The sequence below is a fragment of the Electrona antarctica genome, assembly GCF_951216825.1.
Source record: "Electrona antarctica genome assembly, chromosome: 22".
NCBI classification, from domain to species: domain Eukaryota; kingdom Metazoa; phylum Chordata; class Actinopteri; order Myctophiformes; family Myctophidae; genus Electrona; species Electrona antarctica.
Window position 1 is genome coordinate 21,653,608 of NC_136805.1, and position 17,573 is coordinate 21,671,180.

At 40.8% G+C, this 17,573-nt stretch overlaps 1 protein-coding gene across 1 annotated transcript; it reads left to right on the top strand.

The window, feature by feature from the left end:
* The first annotated feature begins 4,837 nt into the window (after positions 1 to 4,837).
* atp6v0cb (ATPase H+ transporting V0 subunit cb) lies at positions 4,838 to 16,703 on the top strand. Its single transcript, XM_079493545.1, has 3 exons — positions 4,838 to 5,148; positions 13,203 to 13,386; positions 15,656 to 16,703. Exons 1-3 carry the CDS (start codon positions 5,079 to 5,081, stop codon positions 15,858 to 15,860), a joined length of 459 nt encoding a protein of 152 aa, XP_079349671.1. The 5' UTR covers positions 4,838 to 5,078; the 3' UTR covers positions 15,861 to 16,703.
* The last annotated feature ends 870 nt before the right edge of the window (positions 16,704 to 17,573 follow it).

Below are 17,573 nucleotides of genomic sequence, written 5' to 3' on the forward strand. Positions count from 1 at the left end.
TGGAGTCATGTGATCAAGATGCATGTGTCGATTTCAAGGATCCCTTTCCAATTGGCTATGACTGCCTTACAAAGTTTGTGGCCACTGGGTAGGCAACCAGGCTTGGCTGAGAAATATGCTCTGAGGAGTACATTTTTCTAATTTGCCATTGACTTCTCAATGCATTACTATTATAAATGTATATTTTATATATAAACTATTTTAACACCCTCTGGAAAGTTTTCAAAATGTGGAGTGATGTTGACCTGAGGATGGTGTGGAGATGAGTTGTCCTCCACACCATGAGGAAGTTGTCCATAAAGATTAGGAGTATCTCTAGGGCACTCAGGTGGCTCCTCTGCGGTGCTTCCAGCATGGCCTGGTGTCCATAGAAGCACAATCGGCTGTGTTCATGGGAGGAAAGACGGGTGGGAGGTTGATCCCTGTTCCTAACACAAGCATCTTCTACTGTACTCTACAAGTTGGTCAGGGTGCCTGTTCATTAGTGTGGAAGTTATGAGTTATGTCCTCATAAGGAGCAATTACAGGGGGGACTAAAATATAACAAATTTGGGGAGAAAAGTGTCTCTAGTCTAGAGTATTCATATCAAATACTCATGTATTGTACAGCACTGTATCGTCAAATGGGGATAAAGCAGTTGGATAATGATAGAATTAAGAACTAAATCTTAAAGGACAACTTTAGCTTTTTTCCACCAAGGTTCATGTTTTAGGTTGGAGGAGTGTTATTTTTTTTTCATTTGCTGCTTTCTTTCGTTTTAGCGATTTTAGACATTTTTGACAGGGGCGGGGTCATTCGAGCATGGGGCTATGTATTTTGTATTTTTTTTTATTATTTACTGTAGCCCTACTAGACCCCATACAATTACATCTGGCCACAAAAGATCACGGGATCTATTGAATGTGAAGGGGGAGGTGACAAACGGACATATTGAGCCTACTGTACCCGCTACTGTACCCGCTTCACATTCAGTAGATCCTGTGATCTTTTGTGGCTAGATGTAATTTCCTGGGGACTATATTTCCTAGTAGGACTATAGTAAATAATAATAAAGAAATCGCTGTCAAATTTGTTTTTCAAAAATAGCTAATAACGAAAGAAAGCAGAAAATGAAAAAATACTAACACTCATCTTTTACTTTCTCTAATAACAACCTAAAACATGAACCTTGGTTGGGAAAAAAAACAAAGTTGTCCTTTAAAACCACAAGGTGTGCCAATATGCTTGCCTCAAGCATACTTTATAGAAAAGATGGTAAGAAACTTAATTGAGAATAATTCTATAGTTCAAGGGAATATGGAAAACTCGTCAGTTTTGACTAATACGTTAGTCATTGGAAAAACAGCTTCTTGATTGGAGGGCACATGTGTATTTTTGTTTGTATGTCTTGTGGAAGTGGGTGACTCTGAAGTGCATGACTGGAATATTTTTGGCCCGTAGTTTTAGCTTCCACAACTAGATGGATTATATTCAGGAGTCAGGACAGGAACACATTCTGAAAGCACTTATATCGAACACATTCAATCAATTCAGATTGAGGTTGCAGTTGCATTTATGTATGAATAAAATGTTATTGCAGTCTATTATTTTGCAGGGGTGTGGTGGTGCAGCATAATGTGTCTGTTGGAGTGATGTACAGAGGAGAAGACAGAAAAGTGGTGGTGTAAGTCCTTCTCTTAAGTGGACCTGACTTCCCTTTTCTTGCCAAAGCAGTGCTGTCCATTCAGGATTCTCACACGTGTGCATGCCTATATTTAGATCCTTCTGGGTGTTGGTCAGGCACAACTGAAAACTACGTTTTCTAGCCACAACAATGTAAGATGATTAAAATTACAACCTTCCCCCACTGGCACAAACCTTCTGGACGGACGATGGGCTATTGTCAACAGGAGATTAACAAATAGGGCAAAGGCCTGACAAATAGTTTTGGCTCAGATTTATTAGGGTATATGGGATGCTTGCTTTCAAAGGATACGTCATGCTCTTCACACTCCTGATGACATCAAAGTATGTCTTTGTTTTGAAATTGAATTATGGCATCTGCAGTGTACGTGTGTCCTTGAATATAAGTGTTGGCAGTCCATCCCATCCAATATTAAAAGTATACTGTGACGGGCGGCAGGCCCATATATAAGCAGGACCACGGCCACATCACTCTGACATAACCATAAACAAAGTAACAAATCCTATACACCCTATAGGCATGTCACTATGACTCAAACATAACCATAAACAAACTCAACATGCCCATACAGTATAGGCATATATGGAGATCCAGTTGTCCACAGCCACAGATCAAACTGCTATGCCCCTATGGCATAAGGTCATTGGTCATGTGCATATGGGACCGACCGACGTCAAACTCGGCGAGTGGATTGGCAAGGTCTCGAGGGAGTGCGGTGCCCGCTGCAAATCTTTCCAATATGCATTTGTCCAGAACCACAGATTTAACCAATATGTCCATATATGGGCATGCCAATATGCAGGGTATGGGGATATACGAATGACATCAGGGATCTCCATATATGGGAGCTAAAGGGACAGACAGACGTGTACAATATCTACTTTTGCAGCATATCGTCTAGTCTAGTCGAGTCGAATGGGAAAACACTCCCATTCGACTCGACTAGACTGAGATGTGCTGCAAAAGTAGATCATGATTTATCTTCAATGAAATAGAATCACCATCCATACAGGATTAAAATTAAATCTATTCCACTGGCATGAGAGAACATTGTCTCGAGTAGTGAAAATTATTGATTTGTCCAGGCCAATAGAATAGATTACAGAGTTATACTTGTATTTGGTTATGCACTGAACCTAATTTATCTGGGACAAATGCCAAACTTCAAAGTGGCTTAGCTCAGCGACTTCCTTTTTTTAGATCCTGAGCAATCTATAGGGCTCTGTGGTGCTCTTATTGCATCTGCAGGATTAATAGCCTATTAAAACTAACTTTTATTAAGTTATACTCTTATATACTCTTTCAGAAGCAATAGGCAGCCACTGCACTGCCTGGGGACCAGCAGCTCCAGCTCTAAGGTCAGTACCAAGGGCACTGGTACTAAATGTACGCAACATCTTTTGGTGTGGGTGAAACCCCACATGAACACAGGAGGGAGAACGTGCAAACCCCATATGAAAGCTCCCAGGCTTGACACCATACTCTTTGCAGGTACAGTATCTGAATGGAGCTTCAATTGAAGCATAGGCTATGCCTTTGTGAAGAATTCTTACAATTCCCTCTTCAAAGATCACTCAGTTTAACAGGGAATCCTTTAATCTGAGTGATGGGGGGATAAACTGTACCACTGAAGGCTATCAGTCTGATCTGTGTGTTCATCTGTCTAGAAAAACAAATGGGTATTTACAATAAGTGGAATATTATAGGGTTAAGGGTACAGCATTGTGTCAACTGGGCTCTTGGCCTGCTCGCTATGTATCCCACACAGGTCATCATGAGCATAACACACACTAGCCATAATGGAGAGGCCATCCCCTACCCAAATCATGTCCCTTTCGACATCAGAGTAATGAGATTCCAGGATCAATAAGTGGTCAGCAGAGGGGCCTAATATACATTCAAGTGGGGCTTTTTTCATTTCACATAGGCGGCAGGCCTACAAGAACCGTCAGTTTCCGCTGCATACTGCTGAGTCTCGTGAATTGGCGGTTGCATTTCGGTCAAGGAAAAGGTAGCCTAGTACAGTATGAACATGGAGGGAAGCCTGTGATGGTGGTGTAGAAATTACATCACGGGTGATGGGGTTTTACAGTGGCATGGTGGGGGAAGGGGTCCATGTATGGCATTGCTGCTACTGACTGAATAGAAGATGCAGAGAGGAGGCGGAAGGATGGAGATGGGGTGGGATGGGGAAGAGGCAGTCACAACCTCTTTGTGACTCACGCACTCCGTCACTCTCATGCAGTGTTTAGGCACATACTATCGTTCTCTCTCTCTCTCTCTCTCTCTCTCCGTGCTTGCTGGAGGGATTCTCGTCTCCCTCCCCCACCACCACATGGAGTCATGGACACACAACCTCACAATCTCTCACTCATGTTCCACATCACTTCTGCATACCACAGTTCACTGTAAACCACCCTCCACTTTGTGGGAGTGTTCAGGTTACAAAATGCGTACATGTATTTCAATATAATTATGTAACATTAGGTACTAGCCTATTTCATTATTTCAGCAGGTGTAGATATATCATGTGACAATAAGTCAAATCCTGGTGTTGAAAAGTGCATTTTCAAATTTCATATTTCATGTCATATCTATACCCTTGCTTTTATTGGAGACCACGATCGAATATGATATGCGGCATTATATTGCCTTATATTTGCATCCACATTCCACACCCTGGGCTTTTAATCAGACCCCTCATTTCATTCCTGCTCTGATTCTGAAGCATTCTGAATCTGAAGGAGGGAGCCTTTCATATCAAAGGGAAAGCCTGCAGCGGAGAATTCCAAATGAATGGGTTGGGGATGACCTTCAAACGAAAATGTATGGGTGAATAAAATAAAATAAAGCATTTTTGGGCATGGATAAAATCGTGTATATATTTGTTACCGTAACACTCTCGTCTAACACACACACTGCGCGCTGCAGTAAATGATTCATGGAGCTAACTGCACCCTACACCCAGCGGATAATGGTTTGGTCCACACGGTCATGCCCCTAATTTGCGCTCCGTCGCGAGACGGTGTCGCGCGCCGAAAAAGCCCGATCCACAAGCTCACCACTCGTAGAGCCGTGGTGCTTGGCGTGAGCTTGCAGATCGGCTATTTTTGGCATGCGCCACAGTCGTACGGCGAAGCATAAAAACCAGGCTGAAGTCAGGTGACATTTTCCGCTTCGCCATTTTGTGCTGCTGCCTGCTCGCTCCCCGGTCGGTATTTATCACAGAAGTCGTGACTGGTTGCGTCCACACTGCTGCTCTAACGTTACCCTACTAGCTCATTTGAAACTCAAGACTGTGGCCTTCGATAGCTTTAGGGCAACGCATAGCAATAGTTGTCATTTTGTAATATTTTTTTTTTATATAGATATATAGGTATATTGTGTGAGAGAATGTCCGAAAGCCCCGAATACTCGCCGTTCTTCGCAGTGATGGGAGCCTCTGCGGCCATGGTGTTCAGCGGTAATTATCACTTTCAATGTTTTTGACCGTCAATTAAAAACGCGTTGAGTTTCTTTGCTTCTAACTAATGTTTGCATTCATGTGTCATTCTCAACGGGCTGCTATGTACGTTGTCAACCGTGGTAAGTTCCTTTAAACCAGCGTAGCAAAGGCCAGCTGCTAACTAGCTACCTAGTTCGTTATGCTTTAACGCGAGCTACCCTATCCATGCTAGGAAGCCCCTGCTTTCTTTCACAAATGTTCACAATGTTTTAATGATAGTATATGTACTAGTAGCACATTCGTCTGTCTGCTTTAATTGATAATTTTGCCAACAAAGTGAGTTGTCAAGCTTGGTGTCACTACTAGCGCACCACAACCATTGAACCATAGAGACCACAACGCACTAGCTAACGGGAACTAGCTAACAACATTGACCAACTTGAACAGAAAAATATAACTGTTTCAACAGTGGCAAATATCTATTATCACAATATGCTGTCCTCAGCATTATTAATGAGGTCTACAGGCTACATCTGTGTTTATAGTTGTGACATGGGCTGCGTAGCTCAATCACCCCCTTTTTCCCTGCAGCATGCGACACGGCTGCTTAGTGCTTACCTGGCAGTAACGTTAGGCGCCATCTAGCTAATTATCTTACTGTTAAATTACGCTCATCATAATATCCTGACAGGGTCACGTACTTCATTTTATGAATGAAGTCAAACAGTTATCGACACATATCGCCTGTCAGAAATGCGTACAGAAATGTATGTACCGAGGTTTTCCATTTGAATCAAACATACATCGTGTCAATGGTTAATATCATGAACTAAATGCAACTTTATGGAACTAATCATTTAACCACTATGGTCAGCTGGAGACTTCCTTGTAGCACAAAGAAGGAATGACACATGATCACATGATCATCACATGACTCTACTTCTGACGGAAGTATGGAAGATCCAAGTAGCTAATGATCCTGTGAATTACATTTACAACTACAATGTTGTAGTTTACCAAAATATCAATAAGTCAGTCCTCAGGAAAATGATGTTAACACTTAACAGATCCACAACAAAACATTGGTTGTTACAATTCCTTCTGATTTCATTCTCCTTAAGCAAGAAGGGCCTACATTTTGGCACATGTCCTATTTAATCATAGCTTTTTATCTCCTAATCTAGCTAGTTCTAATGACATTCTATTAACATTATATGATGCTCAGGAAGGTTTGTAAAAGGTCATTAATTTAGTCATGTTTAATATCAGATATGGCGAGTTGATTCTCCTACATGGCATGTGTTGCATATGCAAGAACGGTGGCTGAGGCTTGTGGCCTCAAGCTACAAACTGTCATGTAGCAAGTTGTCATGTCATGTTGTTGTTGTGGCATTTTGGCACTGGTGGCAGCTCGATGGTAGCTGGGGACAGGGCTTTTCAGTGGGCAAGCAGACACCAGTGAACAGTAATGGATACAAGATAAATTACACCATGTATCCTTACTACCACCCATTCATATCTCAAGTACTAGCTTATGGAGCACATAAGATGGCTTTGCTTTAAAAAAGTACATGACGGCATTGCGTGTCCCATTTAGATAATTTGGAAATCCAGCTTCTGCAATCTGTTATCAATGTATTACTTCTTTTAAGGAGAGTTCAGTTCAGTGGCATGTAAACTTGTTATGAGACAACAATCTATTGACTCAGTTAAGATGGTGAAACAGGATAAAAGTATTCCATAAGGAAGACGAGATATTGTGAGCTCTTTACAAGCTGGAGGCTAGAGCAATCCCATGTCTTGTCAGAGCTGAAGTATAATGGGTGATGGCCAAGTCGGTGTGCTTGTGCTGTGGTGGCCCTGTGGGTTCTAGTAGGCATGATGGTAAAGGAGTGACAGCTCAGGAATTGGCTAGTAGTGGATGATGGGAGGGCTGAAAGTACTGGTGACACAGAAGACATGGGGATGGGGAGTTGATGGAGCCACTTGATCAATCAGACTATTAGACTATTAGACTATAGAGCTATTAAGCAATTTAAAATGTTATCAGAATTACAATCTGGAAATTACATTGTCACACTGAGTAATACAAATATTATGGCCATAGTGTTGTGGGTCTTTACTGTTTTTCTAGGCTGCGTGCTTATGTTCGATGCAATAGCTTAATTATGGGTCTCAGTGTTTAACCTTGATCAGTGTATTAAATGGTTCTGTGGTTTTGTGGTTGCTTGGTCTAGTTTATGGAGCAAGATTAAATGGTTTCAATGGTAGTTTCAGTGCAGTAAACATTCCATCATTTGAGTTTATGAAACTGTACTGTTATACACAGTGTTGAACATCTTTTTAGTTTGTTTTATTTGACAATTGAATTGATAAGACAGTCTTGACATGGATGACAACACGGTAGAAATGTATTTCCATGGTGATCTTTGATAGTAATCCACCCCACCTTCAGTGGATTTGGGAAGAGACCATTCCTGTAATGGCTCCGATTATTAGGCTATTGTTACTTTGTTTCCCCTGTCTGGTCATAAGTACAGAGCTTGACCCTTTCTTGCCTATATTTTTCTCTTTACTATCTGCCAGTATAGGCGGCAGTAATTATGGAAAATGATAATCCTGTCTAAAGTCTAAACCGCACGTCACCTATGAAAGATTTGTCTAGTTGTCAACATTTTATTATGTAAATATCTTGTCAAATCACACAGGTTTACAGAAGTGGGTGAAATTCTTTCCGGAGGGAATGGAGGAAAAGAAGAACACAGGATAGTCTCTTTACAAAAATGGAAACAAAATAAAAACATGAAATAATATAGATTAGTAGCACTGCACTAGTACTATTAGTAGCAGTATGTTATTTACAGTCATGGCAGGCTGTTTTGTTTAGAACATTACTAAACATACGGATCATGTACAGGTCTAACTTTACATAACGTGCTGCCCTGAGGTGGGGTTTAAAAAAAGTAGCAGCAGCCAGCAAGTACTGTCCTTAAGTGCAGTTCAATAGACCAGTTTGTGCAATGGAGACATGTATCACACATCCACCTCAGGTAAAACAAACACGCAAGGTAAATTTGCAAGGAAGACGTATGAATGTAATTTACAGGGCGGAACCCAGTTTTATATATCTAATCCGTATTTGTTTTACTGACATTGTATTTGGCTTCTTTATAGAAAAATGATATTATATTTTGTTTTTTCATTCTCATGCCAATGAATATCCTGTAGCATGTAGAAACTCATGATTTAGTTTGCAGCCATGCTGCTCATGGGGAGTGGACCGTTTAAAACCTGGTTTCAGAGACTGCTACTGTTCCAGGATGGAACCAACCTGAGAATAAGTACATTTGAGGATGGATTAGCTGAAAATGGTGCTGTCAGGAATCACTCCTGCCATTTGTTTTAAAATGGCTTTAGCAGCATTAAAACTATTGGGCTACTCTACAACAATTCTCCTAGCAAATCAAGTTGGTATTTGCTCTGCTGCCAGCTCAAACTGTTAAGCAGTCTTTGTCTGCTAGCCATTATTTTAATTATATTTTTAGGCTTCAACATTTTTGAACTTGTGTTTAACTCACTATAGTCTTGTCTCTATAAAAAGGACGAGTGTAATTAGTTATAGCAGCCCATATATGTCGCTTTTTCCTCATTGTGATTCACAGGTGTAGTAGATCAGTGCACTCGAAAGTCGAGACTCAAGTTGATGGTCAATGCGGAGCTGCTACTATGGAACATTGTGAAGTAATGAGTCCCTAGTACCTAGTGTTACTGACACTGTTGGTAACAAACGTTACCGTACCAATGGGAATGGATGGTGAATGTTTGCTCCAAAGGAGCCAGTTTTAAAGGTTTCATGACATTATTTTTTTGTTCTTTTAGGTTTTATGACCTCAATTGTACCCAAAAAACCTAAACTTTGAACATTCAGTGGATTTTCTGGGGTTTTCTCTGGGGGTTGGAAGCCTTTTGAGCTGCAATGAAAATAGTGAAAATGGTGACATCTGCTGGCAAATCCCATGACATATGGGATTTGCAGGCTGTGACATCACAAACGGCAGGATAATCAGAGTACTTGTCTGAGCCAGAAAACCACAGAATCTACTGAATGTTAAAAGTTTTTGGGTGCAATTGAGCTCAGAAAACCTAAAAAAAGAAGATTACAAAAATGTCACAATCCCTTTAAGAAATGTTTTATTTTTATTTACAACTGAATGGAAAAAGATGAATGATAAGGACGATAGTATTTTGTAGTGTGAGTGAGCAGGAAGGTAATGAGATGAATGGGTTTCTGTTAGCCGGTCAAAGGTGGTTGGATTACAAGGGTATAAAAAAGATGTATCTGCACTGACTGGAATTATAGCTCCTTCATTATTTCCCAAAAAGGTGTTCATGATTAAAAGTGTACAGTGTAAAACCCCTAAGATATTGATCACCATCATCTCCCTATCCAATGAGATGTTATGGTCCTGGATTGCTCTGCAGATGTTGACTGACTTGACTTTGTGGTATGGTCCACTTCCTCAAGTAGCTATTAAGTCATGTATCAAAAGCCTGTTTGATGTATGAATAGTCTAGACTCGGGATATATTGTTTCAGCCAAAGTGAGCCTTTTTAAGGCTTATAAAGAGCATATGAGAAAGGCTTATATGAGAAGTTCTGCAAGCCAAGGTCAGCTCATACTGATGCATTTTTACACGTATAGATGAAAACGTCTGTGCAGATGGCACCACGTCTTGTATTGATGTATTTCTGGGTTCATATTATAGTTTTGCAAAAAGAGCTGAAAAGATGTAATATTGATCTGAATCATCACAGCAGTCCTTCTGATTAATAGGTGGCCGTAAGCACTGCAGCTGGGGAGGACGTGGCTGGCTGCCATATGTACATTTGAGGATTGGCCTGCCACATCCTCCGGCATGCCTTCTTCTCCTCTAGGACTGAGCCATCTGTCAGAAAGCCTCAGAAGAGTGCTGGAGGTTGAAGCCTGAAGGACATTGCCTAGCACAATGAATCGTGTTGAGGGTGTGACTAGAAAAGGAGGCAGGCTGCTTCAATTTAAGTTGCAGTATGTAAAGAGCTGCTTCTTTAGATGAGGTGTAGAGTGTTGGAAGTATTTGCTGGAAAACCTTTATTTTTTGGCAGTGCACACGAGGCATTTTCCTCATTACCTCATCTCCTTGTCTATATTAACACCCTCAAAGGCTCAGCTCACTTCACACTATTTGTGTTAGTATTTGAAACTGATTTATGTTTGCAGCTCTTGTTGCCACATTGCATTAAATGCCTCAATATCACTGCCTGTTCCAGGCATGTTACAATTATTATACATAATCACCTGATTGCAAATATTTCAGCTAATGTCAATTATTTTGCATTATCCATAGAAAATAAATTCTGATATTTAATTTACGACATTTTCAAAATGTTTTAAAGCCAATCTAAAGTTCACAAAGCATCACACTGCTACTTGTTGCAATAATTTATTTGCAATTCTATGTATGACAATAATCTACTAAAACGTCATGATTGTGACAGGCCTTATCTACCCTCTTCAGTAGAATGAGCTTAGAATAAGGTGGAAATGCAAGCTTTCCCATCACTCAAACCATCAAAAGTACAGAACCTTTTATTTTAGCCTCCTATGTCGGCTGTTTCACGTCCTGGCTGCTGCTTTCTGAAAAACTGGCACACATTAAATGATTTCAAGCTGTAGAAATGTTAAATTTACAATTAGTGCTATTGGAATAATTGTAAAATCACTGATAGTGATCAGTGGTAGCTAACAGTAGTGTGCTTCAGCTCTCCTAAGATGGAAGGGCAGGAGCTGTAAATGGTACAGGAGACTGCACAGAAGCCGTTGTGGATCAATTCAAGGGAGGCAGTGCTTTGGTCATTTACCCTTCAATGAGCTGTCAAGCTGCTTTGTGTGAGGGAACAAGTAAGCAATCGGACATATGAATGAGCACGGCCACAGACGGTCTCTCTCCTCGCCCTTCTTTCTTTCTTGACACGCCCAGGCTCTGCTGATGTCATGAATCACAGGCATTTTTGAGATTTCCCCTACAAGTTTGTCCAGTATTGTGATAGTCTGTCTTTTTGTTCTGGTAGGAAGTGTCATCATTTTAGTTCCCCAATTAGAATCACTCTGGGTTTCCGAGGCTACTCTTCATGTGACGCAGATGCTGTTACCCCAGCGTCATAAGCTGGCGGCTGGCCACTGACTTGCTGAGGGAGCACTCTTCTCCCTTTTACATTAAAATAATGATCAGTAGACGCGGTCTATCTAGCACGTGGCACATGGATATATAAAAAAAAAATCACACCCGTGTGAACTGAGTGGTGTAAGGTAATGAAATCATGTCTGACGTAATGTGTGCAGAGAAAATGCTCATTTTCTCTGCACACATTACGTCAGACATGATTTCATTACCTTACACCACTCAGTTCACACGGGTGTGATTTTTTTTTTATCACACCCTGTTCACCCGGGTGTGATTTAATTACGTCAGAAATTATTTTGAACATAGCAACCATGCTAATTTTTTCTGCACACAAAAGCCAGTTGTAGGAGTGGTTTACACCACTCAAAAATCTTTATATAGAGCTCCAGTTTGTTGGATGTGTATCGCATTATAAGGGAGTGAAGGTGCGGAAGGCACGCTGCTTTGCTGTCACTCATGTAACTACTGGCCAATCGCAGCACGTCTTTTCCAGGACTTATCAATTCAATCCAAAGGAGCTTTATTGGCATGCAAAAACAAACATTTACATTGCCTCTGGTTGGCCTACCTTTTTATGTGTGTATATGATGCATTATAAGTCTTAACTACTGCTTGTCCCTCTGTAGCGTGGACCCAGCAGCCTGAGTTTAATTCTTGCCACAATTCTTAAGTGTCTGCATTTCTGGTTACTTAAGAAACCTTCAGTCAGTGATCTTTTGGATATGTGCATTCCCCAAACAGCCAACAGTGCTCTCTGCTAGTCCAAATTGAATATGTAGAACTGCTAGCCTGTAGTCACTAGTCAGAAATGATGACGCATCCCTTCTTTCCTGTCTGTGATTGCCATCCTGTACTGATATGGCTGCTGTCCCAGAGATGTGATGTCCTCCCTCAATTGTGACGTCACACACTGCCTCTGTGCTGCACCTAATGAGGCTGTTTCACTCAAGAGTAGGAGTGATTTAGAACACTGCAGCTCTGTGGCACAGCTTGTTGAGATCCTCTGAGAGCCTCTGATTTAAGACTGAAAAAGAAAGAAATCCACTCTGCCTAATTGATCCACTCTGCCTAATTGAGGACAAAAAGTGGTTAAATGTTGAATGTCCACTGAAAGACATTGAAATGAGGAGCATCAAACCTAATGACGGATGTTGTAGTAACACCTGTGTAGCTACTAAAATGTGGTGACTGCTTCCCTTTTGAAAACAGGCAAAATTTCCCTGTTTGAATCATCTTGGCTTTTCAAAAGGAACTAAAGCAAACAGACTTTTCCACATTATTGCGCAATCATTTAATTTCACTTCCTTAAAGGACCACTTCACCACTTTTCAACATCTCTTCATATAATTGGTCCTCACTAATGTTCATGTTAAAACACCACCATTTTTTCCTACTCAGTCTGTGTCTCATAGGAGGGCTGTGGGCAGTTCGGACACCCGTCCACCAGTGACATCATCATTAGGCAGATATTTTTTTAAACAAGATTTGTTTTCAAATATATTTAGATTTTTATTATAGTGAGAACGATGGCTTCAACTTTTGCATTGCAACTTTTCAGGAAAAGAAAGCCTGCCGTTTCTATTAGCTTGGATTCACCATCGATGATGTCACTGGTGGACGGGTTTCTGAACTGCCCACAGCCTTCCTATGAGACACAGACTGAGTAGAAAAAAATGGTGGTATTTTATCATGAACATTAGTTAGGACCAATTATAGGAAGAGAAGTTGAAAAGTGGTGAAGTGGTCCTTTAATACTGAAGTGTCCCTGTCTTCCAGCTGTCAATATTTATTATTCTGCACTTACCTTTTTTTTTAAGTTTACCAATTATCCATTTCCGATTATCTTGCCAGCCTTGGGAGCGGCCTACGGCACAGCTAAGAGCGGCACGGGGATCGCCGCCATGTCTGTGATGAGACCGGAACTCATCATGAAGTCCATCATCCCAGTTGTCATGGCGGGTATCATAGCAATCTACGGCTTGGTAGTAGCGGTGCTGATCGCCAACAGCATCTCGGAGAAGATCCCCCTCTACAAGTAAGTTCTCTTTTCCCTTGCAACCGTAGCAGTCCGTAGTATTGGTCTGTCACCAATACTACGGACTTCTTATATTAAAGCTCAAAATAGTTTGTAAACCACCAGTCTCCTTATCAGAAATCCTGTCACTTTGGTGCCTTCCTGGGTGTTTGTGTGATGCTCAGACATGCACATCTGTAAACATGCACCTGTATGGGGAAGAGAAAATTGGCCAAGCGAATAACGATAGAAAAAGTGTAAAACGCTAATGCCCAAACCACACCAGTTGTAAACTTTCAACTAATCATCACTAGGGTTGGGATTCAGAGCCGGTTCCATCGTTTTTTTATTAACGGTTCCCCAAACGGTTCTCATCGGTTGTCATTTAGCTCCGCTGTGTCTGTGCATGCATGCAAGCAAGCAGAGCCTTGGGTGACGTCACCCCACCTGCATGAGTGAGTGGGGTCGGGGAGGATACGCCCACTGTTCTGTGCATTCAGCGACCGCTGCGGAGCGAGTGGGACTGGGACAGTATGTCGAAGATATCTCCAAAGTGTGGTTAACAGAGAGGGAAATTACTCTGAGGCTGAGCACGCAAGTGCAATAAATGCGATGCTATAGTTCCCTGGCTGCAAAGGTTGTTGCAACTTGTACCAGTTGCAGTTTTGCACCACGTCCACATTGAGGAAACATCTCAAAAGCAATATGCCTTCACGAGTCCACAACTCACGAGAATAATCTAGGCACATCGCGTTTGTGAGCCATGCGGAAAGCCGTGCCTGCACTCCCCGCAGCTCCACCACACCACAGCCGGCGGGGGATGATGATGATGCAAGGCTCGTTCACTTTCCCCAGGCTAGTAACGTAATAGAAAATAAAAACTACTAACGTCTACAGAGCTTTTCATTAGGCGTATTGTACAACTGTTGTTAATGGTGTTAATTTAGAACGCCAATGACTCGACGTCTATCTGTCTGATATTTTATGAATCACGTTAACTATAGAGCCAAATCAATTTGTCTGCACTTTAATATTTTTACAACTCAACTGCTTTTGATTTGTCTCAATTAATCGCGTGGCTGTTGAGAGCCCAGCGTTTAGGTGCATATAGCCTACCTCCATAGATTGATTACTTTATAAAGTTATAAGTTTGCAGAAAAAAAGCACAGGAACGTAGCCTACAGTTCAATACAAGGTCTGCTAAAATGATTTTATAATCCAAGAAAGCACTATGGCTCGTTTCCATTAGGGTAAGGGGTCCTTCATATTAAATTAATCTGAACATTAAAGACAACATTTGTCACCACAACAATATCATTATTGCAATGTGTACTGTAGGCTATATTTAATATACAGTACAAATTGCAATATACAGTACAAATTGCAACAAGGATTTTGTTGTGGTGTCTAGCTGGTGGTGGTGGTGGTGGTGAAGTTTAAATAATAGTGCCACCTCATAATTGTAAAGTGCATTTTCAATAATTGAATTAATGAATTTGTGTTTATTATGTACTTGGTTAGGTTAGTTATAATATAAGCATAATCTATGTCGGAAAAAAAGGTAAAACATAATATTAGGATCCGTTAAGGGAACCGTTAGGAACCGGACCCGTTAAGAGGGATCCGGTTCCTGGCAGCTCCTTGCAGCTGCCATTGGGGAAAATGGTTGCGAGTAGTGGCATGGTGAATCATTGGTGCAGTTTGGGATTTAGAAATCCCTGAGGGAGTTATGTGCGATTAAGTGGCTTTTATTTTCACTTAATGAGAGCAGTATGTGCCCTTATGGTCAGATGATTCAATCTTAATTGATTTGTGTTTTTGCCAAAAGGAGTTGCACTGTCTCCATGGTCTATTTGGGCTAATGTACCTGTCATTCAAAACCATTTAAAAAATGTTTCTTTTACAAGTTTGTACTGACTATTCTGATGCATTCACTGCTCCAATAGCTAAACTCTTCTGACTTTCTCCCTTTATTTATAGTGTGCAGTTTTATTAATATTGAGAATGGAGAAATATTCCAGTATAATATAGATAGAACAACCTTATTGGAAACTACACATGCTAATATACAACATAATATAAAACATTACAAATTTACCCTGAAAATGTATGCTCCTAATTTGGTTTTCCAGAGTGTTTTCTCGGAAAATGTGCGAATTCTGACTACGTATGTAATCAGTATGTTGCACTTCTTACCTTGCAATTTGTGTCAGTCATGCTACGTATAATCTAAAATGGATGTGGGTAATGTTCTACGTTTAAAGTGTTTTATTCATTTTTTTTTGTATAGGAGTTTCCTCCACCTGGGAGCTGGGTTGAGTGTGGGTTTGAGTGGGCTGGCAGCAGGCTTCGCCATAGGCATCGTGGGAGACGCAGGCGTAAGGGGCACAGCTCAGCAGCCCAGGCTGTTTGTGGGCATGATTCTTATCTTGATCTTTGCTGAAGTGCTGGGTCTCTATGGTCTTATTGTGGCCCTCATCCTCTCCACGAAGTAAACCCAAGCATCGCCACTACCAAAACCTGTCCTATGTGTTGCTGCTGGAGAAAAGTAAAATGGGGTGTAAAAAAATGGTGACACAAAAAAGACAAGAGGCAAAAAGTGAAGGTGGGGGGGGAAATACATAAATATAAAATGGCTCCATAAATATGGTCTTATCTCTACAATGTGTACAGTCGTCCCAATTTGATAGTCATCTTCTTGTAAATGCGCAATGTAGTGATTTGTCTGTCCTGTGTGTGCGTGTGTGTGTGTTTAAAAACAATTGTATGATGAAGATTCTGTTATTTTGTTTTTTTTCCCCCCTCCACTTATTAAAGGCCTTCAGGCCAGCCGAGTTAGCTTGGCTTCTGGTCTTAAGAGAGCTTACCACTGCTTCTCTCCTCTCGCATTGATTCGGGAGTTGACACAATTTCTGTTCATGTTGGATCTATTTGTAAAGAGAAAAAAAAGATGTGTATGGACTTAGCTTTTTGGGGGGTGGGGGTTGTTTTCCACTGATTTTATTTATGACTTGTTCAAAAATGGTTCAATAGAGCAAAAGTCTTTAATTCCCCATGGTATATAGTATATATACAGACATGCATATTATAAATATCTAAATAGATTTAATGCACTGTGGGTTAATTGTGATAAGTGGTTGGAATTCCTTTGGATGTACTACTTGGTTTAAAATTTGAGATTGCCTTTAGTATGTGGCTGGTGGAGTGGGACTTTTGTGTGTAACTGTGTTTTAATCATTACGCAAAACATTCTCAAACACTTTTTCCTGTAGTACTGCTGTTTGAGTGCATTAAAGGTATGTGTGCCCAGTGTTGGGTGTCACAGGTGTAATTTCCAATCGCATCTCCTCTCAAACTTATTCATACCCCTCCCCTCATCTGTGTGGCTGTAGTCAGTCAGTCTCCACCACATTCCCACCACGAAAACCTGCATGGAGTTAAGTGTTCCGTTTGGTATGAAGTTGAAGTAGACCCATTTTTCAGAAGATTTAGTCCAGATCCAAAAAGCACCATGTTTTTCACTTCTTTAAAAACAAGCATTTGCTTAAAATGCTGTCAGGCTATATTGGTATCGGGTGTGGCATATGGCACACTACCAGAGATTCTATTTGACAGTTTTTTTTCTTTTCTTCTTGGAGGAAAATATAAAGTAATTTATCTGGAATGTTTTCTGTAAATGGGACTGCTGCCGATGCATTTACTAGAGCGCCAATCTAAAAGCCTGTATTGCCACTGGTATTCAAATTATTCTGCTGTAGTGTTGAGAATAATGTTTTCACAGTTGAATTAAAGGAAATTCCAACTTAGATTTTTCAGCATTAAAATTGTTTTTAATTTCATTTTCAATAATACACCATGACAAATACATTTCCAGCACATTAAATGGGACGTGTGTTTTAGGGAGCAATGCATCTCAAAATCTGTTAACCCATTTTGGGCGGGAACCCCTTTTGGTATTAGCATTGTTATGCTTTAGCTATTGAAAAATAGCAGATCTACAAGCGCCGCACTACGAGATTGTAGGTCTGCTATTTTTGAAAAATCGAAGAACGACTGACAACAGCTTTCAGAAAACTCAGGATGTAGAAGACATTTTTAGAATCTGATCTCAGGTGAAAATGGGTTAAAATAACAAATCCAGGACAGTTGTCTGGTTTAGGCTGTGGTGTACACCAAGCAGCTGATTTATACTTTGCACCAAAAATAGG

What these genes read in the sequence shown, in the direction of transcription:
- atp6v0cb (XM_079493545.1), top strand. Translation starts at nt 5,079, where the DNA reads ATGTCCGAAAGCCCCGAATACTCGCCGTTCTTCGCAGTGATGGGAGCC. An exon ending in TGCGGCCATGGTGTTCAGCG is followed by an intron (nt 5,149 to 13,202) that starts GTAATTATCACT and finishes TTATCTTGCCAG; the next exon opens with CCTTGGGAGCGGCCTACGGC. An exon ending in GAGAAGATCCCCCTCTACAA is followed by an intron (nt 13,387 to 15,655) that starts GTAAGTTCTCTT and finishes TTTTTTGTATAG; the next exon opens with GAGTTTCCTCCACCTGGGAG.